Source organism: Magallana gigas, chromosome 1, assembly GCF_963853765.1.
Source record: "Magallana gigas chromosome 1, xbMagGiga1.1, whole genome shotgun sequence".
Taxonomy (NCBI): domain Eukaryota; kingdom Metazoa; phylum Mollusca; class Bivalvia; order Ostreida; family Ostreidae; genus Magallana; species Magallana gigas.
In genome coordinates this window covers 68,119,056-68,130,949 of record NC_088853.1, presented here as the reverse complement: position 1 = coordinate 68,130,949, position 11,894 = coordinate 68,119,056, and the positions used below count along the sequence as shown (strand labels likewise).

General features: G+C 32.0%; 2 protein-coding genes and 1 long non-coding RNA gene across 3 annotated transcripts; 2 read left to right on the top strand and 1 right to left on the bottom strand.

The window, feature by feature from the left end:
- Positions 1-1,554: 1,554 nt before the first annotated feature.
- LOC109620989 (perlucin-like protein) lies at positions 1,555-3,961 on the top strand. The gene is made up of 4 exons (XM_020074507.3): positions 1,555-2,153; positions 2,325-2,404; positions 3,100-3,187; positions 3,708-3,961. The coding sequence occupies exons 1-4, from the start codon at positions 2,099-2,101 to the stop codon at positions 3,935-3,937; spliced, it is 453 nt and encodes a 150-aa protein (XP_019930066.3). The 5' UTR covers positions 1,555-2,098; the 3' UTR covers positions 3,938-3,961.
- Positions 3,962-5,346: 1,385 nt separating this feature from the next.
- Positions 5,347-7,555, top strand: LOC105346214 (potassium voltage-gated channel protein Shaw). Its single transcript, XM_011454708.4, has 2 exons — positions 5,347-5,915; positions 6,343-7,555. Exons 1-2 carry the CDS (start codon positions 5,457-5,459, stop codon positions 7,222-7,224), a joined length of 1,341 nt encoding a protein of 446 aa, XP_011453010.3. The 5' UTR covers positions 5,347-5,456; the 3' UTR covers positions 7,225-7,555.
- Positions 7,556-9,684: 2,129 nt separating this feature from the next.
- On the bottom strand, positions 9,685-11,391 carry LOC136273064 (uncharacterized). Its single transcript, XR_010711236.1, has 3 exons — positions 11,241-11,391; positions 10,861-10,996; positions 9,685-10,437 (listed from the first exon to the last, which is right to left on the bottom strand). It is a non-coding gene; the product is annotated as an uncharacterized lncRNA (long non-coding RNA).
- Between the last annotated feature and the right edge of the window lie 503 nt (positions 11,392-11,894).

Sequence of the window (11,894 nt, the reverse complement as noted above, 5' to 3'; positions counted from 1 at the left end):
GATTTATGTGAAATTGACTATTAAATGTTGCAATTTTGTATTTTGTTAAAACTCACAAAGAACAAAATAAAAAGAATCAAGTCTATGTTAAATATGTAGATGTAAGGTTAGTAGTGCTTAAAATAATGTTTGAAACTGACAAATTATATTTTTGATGAATGCGTTATATATGTTCAACTCTTTAAAGCAGACTTTTTGTAGAGATTTTGTCTTTTACGTTATAATATTCAACAACCATACGCATATGATTAGATACATTAGTTGTCCATAGTGATACTCTTTCTGGTAGTAATGAACAACACGCTCCTTTTCAAAATTCTGTCGTTCCCTTTTTGATATGCAAACAATGCATCCACTGCTATTGTTACCTATATGTTGTTAATTTGAAAAACCACTAGTCTGTTGTCAAACATATCCCTAACCTTTCGATGTACTTCTAATGCAAGTCTATTGCTGCAATTTGGGCAGTTAGGATCAATTCAAGAGATCAAACTATAGTGTTATATGATTTTCATTTTACATGTGTAGTTTAATTAAAATATTATATCTGCACACCTTCATCATCTGTCACGTATGTATGATCGTGAGCTGCCGATGACATAATGTATTGCCAATAGCAGGGGACAAGTGTATTGTTTACTTAGATCTCACGTTTTCCGAACAAAACAGCTGTTGTTTGAAAGCTTGACACGCGCACGAAATTGGCCATCTTCTAAGCGTTTACGTGATTTCATTCCTATCTTATCTCCCTCGTTAGAAGAGTCCAATTAAAGGGAAATGGCCTCAATATTGGTCAATTTTTTCCCCGTTTTATAATGTTTACAATGCTTCAATTAGGCATTCCCAATAGTCAGTCAAAATGTAAATTTTATTCGTCTTGTTTATATTGAATTAAAATTCTGGAAAAACTTTGAGCCAATATTAGTAACTGCAATAATGAACTGCACATTAATATTTATAAAAGTATTTGAAATTAATTATATATTTCGTAAATTAGAACTTCATGAAAATTCTTGTATATTCATAATTTGTTCATGAATTACATTTTAAGAATATATTCATGAATAAAATTCATGAACCACCTTCATGAACCAGTTATGAACCAGTCATGAATACATCATGAAACTTCATGAACGGTTCATTAAAGTTATTAAAATCATGAATTTCATCTCGCAGGGGTACATTAAGTTATATGTAAGGAATTATAATGATATTCAATGCTTAAAGACATATTCACTAATTAATAAAGCAATATGTCTATGAGCTGTACAGCTGTTGACCAATAAACAATACGATGCAATACAAACCAAACGACTTTCCCCGATCAAGTGCACACCCTTTTACCTGACATACATTTTTCTTCGGTTCAAGAAAAAAAAAAGAGAAGCCTAACCAATCTAATAAAATTTGTCCATGCGGCTCTGATGCCTGTTGGTTTTTGTTTTCGCTTTTAATTTTTTTGTGTTGTATGAAATTATTCCGAATTACTGCTGTCATTTACATTTAGAAAATTGTACCTTGTGTATCTTTAACATGACAGCACTAATTTTTTCAATGTTGCATTTCTTCGGTATCAAAGTTCTGTTTCAAAACCATTCTCCGACATTACAGAGACATTGATGTCATAAGACCTGAAGATGAAGAAAATGATTCGGAAGTGGGGAAATACGACCTTGCTTAAACACCTCCTAGTTATTATTTCCGTTAACGCATTTCGAAAAGCAAATGCTTATTTAATTAGTCATAAATTGTACTCTCAGTACATATCAAATTGTACTCTCAGTACATATCAAATTGTAACTTCAGTACATATCAAATTGTAATTTCAGTACATATCAAATTGTACTTTCAGTACATATTATGTAAAATTTAAATTTAAAAACTTTGCAAAATATCGAAAGTCAAACAGTCTGACGTGACTTAACAACACATTTTGTTGACGTTAACGTTTTAACCGTAGGCCAAATATATATCAAACAGATATGTTCAAACTGTCGTGTCAGTCGTGTGTGTATTTCTATAAATAACGCCATTCTAGTTATCTTATTTAAATGAAACAGTCAGTGTTTTAAAAAATATAACTGTCCTAGCAAACAACATGAAGCTAGTCTTTTGTTTCTTTGTCCTAGCAACTGTTGCGAGCACCGAACGTGGTAGGTGATGTATGTAGTATTTCTTAGATTGTTACAGAGAGAGAGAGAGAGGCAGACAGACAGACAGTTAAAAAGAGACAGACGGAGAGAGAGAGAGAGAGAAAGAGAGAGAGAGAGAGAGAGATCAATGAATCAGATTATATCAATGCATCCATGCGTTTATTATTGTAGCATGTGATAACGGATGGTTACCCTACAGAAATCATTGCTATTGGTTTTCATCAAATTCCGCAACTTTTCATTATGCAGTGGTAAGATTTTAATGTTTACTGAAACATACGTTTCATATTTGATTATGTTACTAGAAAAAGACGTTTAATATGGTAACCTAACAACAAAGCTATGTTATGAACGTAATGATATTAATGTTTCCATCGTCAGCTTACTTATCTAGCAATATACCATCATCACCTACTTATAGGGTTTATGTCTCTCAGCTTATTCGTTATTCAAGAGCATGGTCTACATACGAACAATTTCTAATACCAAGCAAGCTAAAGTAACAAACAAACAAGTTGTTGGAATAAGAATATCAAGAACTTAAAATAATCTTTTCACGGGTTTTATGGTCGATACAATGACCTTGTCAACAAAGTGCAATGTTTCATGAAGACACATGCATGTACTTGCTAGACAAGCGGACCTCGGTTTCTTCTTTTTTTCATTATCTTGACAATGAGCACCCGGTGGGTCCGACCGATCGGCATGAGATGCCTACTACTATGCTCCTTCTCCTACCTCTATCTTATTAGAGGCCCGTGTTGCTCTGCTTTGAATGTGTATTTCCTTTTGTGGATTTTTAAGATAGTTGGGAGTTCATTTTTGTCAATTTCAATCATATTGCATTATTAGATACTTGCCATTATATCTAATAAATTCACCCAAAAACCAATACTTTTTTTTTAATTAGGGAACAGTGATTTAAATTTCCAAATACCTTTTGTAGGATACTTGTTCCGAAAGGGGATCAAATTTGATTGAAATTAGAGATGCAGCAGAGGATAAATGGGTGTTGCTTCAAAGTCTGATTCGCGGTACGATATTATTAGTTATTTTTGTTGTTATATATGTAAGAAATAATTTTTTTTTAAATTTTGTTATTATTCAGTGTCCATCATTTGATTCACTGTTGCATTAGTTATATTTGCTAATATTTACCATTTACACCTTTGTTAATTATTTTTGAAAATTTAATTCCTCTGATATTTAAGATAAACTCTCCCTGAATTATTAAACCATAACCTATTCTAAAGCAGCTCTGTATGAAAGCTTTAATTTTTATAGTACTTTGTAATATTTATTTATTTATTGTTCGCGTTTTTTTATGTATTTCTACCACTTAGATGAATATAAAAATGTTCATGCAATCTTTAAAAAAAATGGATAAAAATAATAATAAAGAAAGATCATAAGCTGTGATGAACAAAAGGTATTTAGTAAAACAAACGACAATTTATAGGAGTATATTTTCGTCCATTTGTCATAACCTGATCCACATTGGATAACACAAAATGTATCCGCGTTATTTTGTAATTGCAATGTTCTGTTTTTAAGGTTTTACGCAGGTTTGGATTGGCCTTACTGACATAGTAGATGAGGATATATACGTGTATCCGTCAGATGGCGCTAAATCGGTGTACCTTAACTGGAACATCGGTCAGCCAAGCGGCGGTAAGGGAGAGAACTGTGCTGCCATAAGAACACCATTTCAGAAGTGGCACGACTTTCCGTGTAACAATAATGTGTCCTACATTTGCAAAAAACCTGCAAAACACTTTGTGTGAGGCAATAAATATTTTCAAAACTTTTTTTTTTTGGTCAAAAAATCTTTTCTCTTTAATTCATACTTTGTTTTTGTTATAGAAAATAACTGGTGAAAATTGCTACGAAAATATGCTGGACGAATTATAATATCAGAACATATCGAAAATAAGCATAAGTAAAATGAAATTTACATGTACATAGAAAAACTAAATAACATCTTTTTCCCTAGTAGACATATATGCTTTTAGAGTTACAAAATGTTTGGCTTTACGGACATTCTGTGAATTTGTACTGTACGTTGTGCGGTAAAAAAGCTATCAAATAAATCATGGACGTGATTTTAAAAAGCAATTAGTCTAGTTTCATACGAACAAAATACGATGCAATTTTAACATTAGATGTGAAATTTAACAGAAAATAGATACTGCTGTTTCCTACTTAAACGCAAGGATTAATAACGGTGTAAACTCGCAATTCATAGGCACATCTCGATGAATTTTAAATCTCACTTTAATTTTTCTTTAGATGTAAGCTAAACAAATATCTGGTAAGAATTTGACATTTTCGATTAAATATTATCGCAAATTGACGAAAAACTGTTTACTCGCGCAAAATAAAGAAAATTAAATAATCACTATGAAATACTTTACACTGGTTAAGTAAGCGTTTTCAATAGTCAAACAATAGGCGTAGGTATTAAATACGCGGATGCGTTAAGTTTTGATTGTCATACGCGCAGGGGTATATTTAACACAGTTTTAAGCTAACTGCGAAACTGGTATTTTTCCCCATACGTAAATAACTACTTCCACAGTATTGTTAAATCATTACATGATAAACCCCAATTAAAAGATTTTATCCGATGAACCTAGGGTGAAAAATAATCAATGCCCTAAAATATTTAACAACGTTTTCTTTGAATCTATCAATCTACTAATGACCTTCTCTTTAATGTTAGCGAATTGAAGTAGTGTTAAATTTGTGTACATATCTAACAGTGGCTAGAGTTTGTACAGTACGTCTAGGGCAAAATTACTAGAAAAATCAATACGTGGAAGAGGATCAATTCCATATAGTCTGCAATAAAAACAGCGCTGGGGTCGTGCTTTAAAGATATGTCGATCAATGCTCTACTACATACAGTATATGATCTTTGACTCCTTAGCAATGATTGGACTGTTGGGTATATCCAATCTGCTATGATGTAGTTTTCTTGACTACTGAAATTTTGTTAAGGCATAAAACTTAACAGTCTATCCATATGATCAGATCAAATGACTCGAGTCCAATAGATTCCATCAATAAATAAATGTGTTTGGATTTTCCCGTCAGATAGGATTGATTTTTTTTTAAATGAAAAAAAAATATAGAATGTATGTGAAATTGTATGATTGAAAAATGAAATATCGAATTCATTTGGGATAAAGTTTAATAAACGCGAGAAAAACTGCATTAATTTTTAATAAAGGTAATGCGATCGACTGTTTAAAAAGCACATCGCATCAGTTATATCGCATTGCGTTTCAGTGAGGACACTAAATGAGGAATATGGCAGACATTGAGCTAAACGTCGGTGGAACCATATTTCTAACAACGTTCCAAACTTTATCGAAAGTACAAGAAACCAGACTCAGTTCTCTTAAGAAGGATATCACTCTACAAAATTGTCCAACCAAGTTTTTCTTTGACAGAAACCCAGAAATTTTCAACAGTATATTGGATTTGTATCGGTCAGGAGAGCTACACTTCCCATCCAATTTCTGCGGTGCTACGATCCGGAACGAATTGGAGTTCTGGGAGATTGATAAGAAGTATGTAAGTGAGTGTTGTCTTGCGTCACTGTACAAACATGATGACGACATAGAAATTCTGAAGGAAATCAAAAATCTACAGAATGGGAAATCCCTAGATATCCCGAAAGAGGAATGTCGGGAAGGCTGCTGGCGTGACTGTTTGTGGAAGGTTCTGCAGTACCCAGCCACCTCGAGGAAAGCGAGTGTAAGTTTATATATATATATAGCGATCTATTTAAATGTAACTGCATCTATCCTATATAAATGTGTTATTTGTACGAATGACAAAATTTTCTGGTTTCAGACCTTGTTGCAATATTTTTAGAAAAAAAAAATATTAATTACAAACTATACAAATTAAATAGTTTGAATCTGATACCATCATTTTAATTGAGATACATGCTCAAATTTTTTAATCGAAATATCATATATTCATGTAAATTAAAATAATGCAAGTTGTATTAACTTATAATCAAAACTTTAAAATAACATTCATAAGCATCCATCATGAATGTATATTTTTTTCAGCTATAAATGGATTTTATTTCTTAAACTCTGATATACAATTCATCAAATGCCGTAGTTAAGCATTAAGCCCCTAATAAAGGACTTGTATTTGTCTTTCTCTACAGGTGTTCAACATCGTTTACTTGCTGATGGTCTTAGTTTCTACCACCGTTTTATTCCTAAACACAAAACAGGACTTACGTGAACCAAAGACAGCAGTAAACAACCAGACTGGCCTTGACCCCAAAACAGACATGTACGCCCACACGTCCGTCCCGTGGACGCTTTGGGTCATTGACGTCACATGCGGCGTATTCTTTACGTTGGAATTTTTCATCCGTGCTATTGTCACGCCAAGAAATTGTAGACAGTTTTTGTGCTCCGCTTCAAACATAGCTGATGCGATAGTCATTGTCTCGTTTTGGATATTTCATTCGTTGATGCATATTGGATCAAATCAAATGGACAGCAAATCTTTTACGTTGTTATTGATGATCTTTGCGTTTCTACGGTTGCTTCAACTTTGTCGATTTTACCGGTTTTTGAATAGGTTTCAGAGTTTTGACGTAATAAATTTAGCTGCGAGAGCAAGCTTTAGCCAATGCAGCATCCTGATTGTTGTTTTTACACTAACAAACTTATTTTTTGGATACCTGGTATATTATGTTGAATTCTTTGAACGAAATTCTTTTGACAACGCATTCGTCGGAATCTGGTGGGCTGCTGTTACCATGACAACAGTGGGATATGGTGACGTAGTACCCACGTGGTATCCTGGACGTATTGTAGCCATTTTCTGTGCTCTGACAGGAATTATCATCCTAGCTATGCCCGTTGCTATAGTTACATCCAATTTTACCGTATATTACACAAAGCTAAAGCAATACTCAAGTCACAAATTAACGGATAAAGACAAAAGCGTCAACGAAAGTAAAATGAAGATTAAAAGAAATAGTATTTGTAAAAGTATCGCACCAATGCCTGTTCTTACTGTAAAATCAGCCTAGGAGAATTTAATTATCAAGATGTTTATATGTAAAACTATAGCACCACTGAATGCCAGCTTTTACTGTAGAATCAGCCTAGGAAATAATTCATTTATTAACTTAATGTTGTTAACTATCACATATATACTTAAATAGAGGCCTAATAATTATGTGATACTAGCAACTGATACTTAAGGAATAACTTTTATTGCAATTTCAAAATTGCAAACACATTATAAAACTACTTTGTAAATGCACGATTCTGCGAAAACGTAACATCATTTTCATGAAATGGTATATACATGTAATAGCATTTAATTTTAACCATCTTATATCTCCTGTATTATGTATATGATGTGATTTTAGTTACCGAATTTAATGGCGGTTCTTTTTTTTTAAATTTTATTCGATACAATTAAATCATTTCATACTGCATGGTTCCTTTGTTTTCTTGGGGTTTTTTTTCTTTCTCTGAATACGGTCGATAAAATCCGTAATAGCAAAAAATTTCAATTTTTTGTAACAATCGTGTATTGATTTCTACAATTGCAATCCCTTATGTATTTCAATATGATTCTCTGGGTTTTACCTATAAATGTATTATTCAGAAGTATGAAACGGAGGATAATTTGCTTTCTAAAAGTGTTGTTCCTGGGTTTTTTTGTTTTTATCAAAATGGCACACAATCGATAACTATCGTTTGTTTTTGATTATCTTACTTATTTGCGGAAATGATATTTAAGAAGCTTGTTTAATATAATACTACAGGCACATAAATGATGTATGATGTATTGGGAAACATCCAAAACTCGGTCTTATCAAGTAGTCAATTTTCCGACAAAGGCACAAAGGGGTGTGTTTTTTCAGTAAATGTTACAGTTCAACAAGTTTTAAATCCTCAATATTTCATATCAAATATTATCGTCGCAACATAAATAATTCTATAGCTCTTACAAAAATGGAATGAAAACAAGAGGGTTTTTTTCAATATCGAATTTCTTAGTCTCATGTTTCCAGTTAAAATTTCTTTCCATGAATTCATTCTTTAAACATAATATAGCCATAAAAATTTCAACTCCCAAAATAATCAATTTAGGTCAGACGACACGTTCTTCGAGAATCTTTTTTGTATCTCCTCGTAATAAAGAGTTCCAATAAAAAATATTAATTTTATAATTACTTTAAAAATGATCAAAATTTACTTTGGTTTGGTTATGGGTCTAGATGGCCGAGTGGTTAGAATCGAGGCCGCGCACTGCCAGAAGTGTATAGGATCTAGAGGTTGCGAGTTCAAAGCCCCGCACCGGCGGGGATATAGTTCTAATATAGTGAATTTCGCTGTGCTGTAGGTGTATTTATTTTTATATCAGCAATTCAAGTATATTTTCAAAGAAGATTATACAGGAAATTGCATACTCTAGCATTTTGCAGAAATGCCTCGTAAGGTACCCTAATTTTTTGCAAGAAAGCTTGTCAAAGTAGTAGTGAACCATTAACAAGTTCCTGGAAAAAGTTATCTAAAATTGAGAAACGTGTCGTCTGACCTTAAACAAGAATATTGATCATACTATTCTAATGGTTTGTTTTTTCACCGTTGTTGATGACAATCAATGCTATTTTATCTGTAATTAATGCCATTAATCTCAGAGATACATCTTGGATTAATAACATGTTCCCCTTTCACTATTCATGTTATATTATGCACATTTGACTAACAACACTTTAAAAAAAATTTAACAAGGATGATAACTCTGTATCCTAGCTTGTAGAAGTCCTAAAGAGAAAGAACAACACAAATACTAGTAGAGTTATGTGATATAGTTTTTGCAATTCAAAATCTTAAATATGGACACATCCACGTTTATTAAAGTCACAAGACAAGACAGATTCTAAGTTCGAACCAGTTTCAGCGCATGTGCATTACAAGTTGAACCTCAACTAATATTGATATACTTTCAGTATCACTTAAAATAATGACCATTTGATGACAAGCTCTAAAACATTTGATGCAGACAGATCATACACACATTTGTACAATTTTATTTGAGGCACTTCAAAGTGGAAGATGGCTACATGTGCAGTGATCATGCATTTTAATTAAGAAAATTTAGATAAATGAACAACATTGCAACAAACATGAGTCTACTAAACAAAAGATTGACATAAAGTATTGATGAATAGATTATGAAAAGTGAATTTTGATTACAAAACACAGACACAATAAATTATTTTTTTTTAATTAACATTTGGAAATTAAAATGAAAGGAACAATACCGAAATTTGGAATTGAGTCATTCTTTATAACGCTGCAAAATGTAATTTATTGATTTTCTGCATGTTTATTGTAAATCATGGTAAAAATCCTGAAACATTCTTTCTGAATAAATGTTAAAGCAGGTGAATTCCAGATTCAAGTTAAGAAAAAATAAATGGTAGAAAAGTCAACCAAGTAGTCGTAAGAAAAAAAAAACTGTATCCATATCTTTTAATTACACCCTGGGATATTTTGGAGGAAAAAAGTCATAGAAAATGACAAATAAGTGGTTAAATTTTTATCTTAAACAATTGCCCATTTCAACGCAATTTTTTTAGTAACATGTATCGTGTTTCCCCCAGGCGTTACTTTAATAATTTTTATAGCTTTACATAGGTCGAAAAAAAAGGAATTAGTTTGCTCATCCTGATGAATGAAACCCTTGTACAGGTGATTGCTAGATTCCAATAAGCAAATAATTATCATGCGGGGCTTATCAATATAAAAGTTGTCTAGTCTAATCGATTGATCATCTTTTCTCTTGATATTCAAAAACCCTAAGGGGATTTCATTTTGTTCATTATTGATGTCATTGTAGACATTATCCTGTAGATGACAGTTGTTCCATCGGATTCGATTAATATTTATGTACATTGTCAATGATATAGAAGACATTCATACTAAAATAACCAGATCATTGTATACGTTGCATATACTTCAGAGGTTTTTGCACAGTCAATCAACCAGTGGCTTTTTTTTAATTTTACACTAACAGAAAATCACGAAAAATAATTAATTTAAAGTATATAATTAAATTGAATATGTCAAATGCTTTAGCAAATGATTCGAAACTTTAAAATGTTCCATCACAGTTTTAACTCTCAGTTTGCATACACATGTTCTTCCTGCATGCTTTTTTGTGTTGAAAAATATCTGGTGGCAAATCGATGGATAAGTCTGTAACATTTCTTATAATCATCCTGAAATATAACAAAGTGAAGTAGTGTATAAAAATTATAAAAAAAAAAAACAAATAGCATTATATGCTAAAGTATATGGCCTTTTTATAAAAAAAGAAGTTTTAATTAATACAGTAACCAAAATTAATAATACTGTTAATAGTTTTAAATTGTATGATATGTGAATGAATTCACTATTGTATTAAAACATCATTTTGCAATTAGATCACCCTATCACATGACAGCATTGTAAATTAGATGGTATATTTTATATAAAAAAATCTTGTAAATTGTGTTTTAAACGATTGCATGATTTCTTCAACTTAATTAGCTTTCTCAATAAGCGAAAGAATAAATACATGTTACACAGTGTTTGAGCACACTTACACAATTCAATTTGTTTTCAGATACCAAAAATGCCAAAAAATACTTGAGCACACTTACAATACACATGGGTTCTGATGGCCGAAGTGTCAGTAGATATCTAGATATCAAACTGATATCTGTCTCTCCGTCAAACCACAGCTGATGTAGGGCATTCAGAACGATCGTTGTCACAAGAACTTCTACGCTGTTTTCACTGAATGCAAACAAATAAAGTAATCTTCTTATAGTCTCATAACAAAAAAAAATAACGAAAAATAAATTAGAAAAAATCATGCATCAAATATTTAAGCACGGGTGTATGCTTAATAATATAAATTTACATCGCCATTTCTTTATTACAAACTGAAAAGAAATTGGTAAATGCCAAAACAATGGACTGATCTTGTTAACAGTCCAATTTGTCCAATTTTACTTTTCTTGTTTCTTGGTGAACTTACTTGTTGAGAATAATAACCGGTTTGTCTTTTGTTACAGTCAGACTTGTGAAAGCATCTATTATATCCGATAGGGGAGTAACATTTGAGTAGTCTGAATCTTTTGGCGCCACTGGTTCGATAATTGGCATTTCGACTTCTTCATCAGCCCGGTTCTAAACAAAAATATATTTCACATTCTCTTTTTCAGTACCAATCACTGAAAGAATCACCTTATTAAATATGCAATGTTATGCTTAATTTGGCTTGGTCCATTGCTTAAAGCAATAAAAACTGTATTATTTTTTAGTTTTAGTTTGCTCCAAACACCTGCTAGTACGATAAGTCTGCATGTAACGTTGACTTTTTTTTGATAAACTAGACTTGAAAACATCATTAATTTTTGTCAAAAGAAAGATTTCTCTTTTTAGGAATATATAGCAGATCAATTTTTGTTCAGGACGACAATAATTCAATTTTGCTCCAAATAAGGTGGGTCGCGGGTTTGCTTTCGTCATCAAATTATGTACACAACTTAGACAACTTGTTTGGCCGCTTTGTGCACATTCGTTTATGACGTCATAACGGATACATCTCAAGTTTCCCGCATTACGCTCTAAAACAAAATGCTCGGGGTGATAATGAAGTTATCATTTACATATATGCCGTTAATACTAG

Coding starts and splice junctions, on each gene's coding strand:
- LOC109620989 (XM_020074507.3), top strand. CDS start 2,099: ATGAAGCTAGTCTTTTGTTTCTTTGTCCTAGCAACTGTTGCGAGCACC. Junction 2,154..2,324: donor TGTTGCGAGCACCGAACGTG/GTAGGTGATGTA, acceptor TTATTATTGTAG/CATGTGATAACGGATGGTTA. Junction 2,405..3,099: donor CAACTTTTCATTATGCAGTG/GTAAGATTTTAA, acceptor TACCTTTTGTAG/GATACTTGTTCCGAAAGGGG.
- LOC105346214 (XM_011454708.4), top strand. CDS start 5,457: ATGAGGAATATGGCAGACATTGAGCTAAACGTCGGTGGAACCATATTT. Junction 5,916..6,342: donor CCACCTCGAGGAAAGCGAGT/GTAAGTTTATAT, acceptor CTTTCTCTACAG/GTGTTCAACATCGTTTACTT.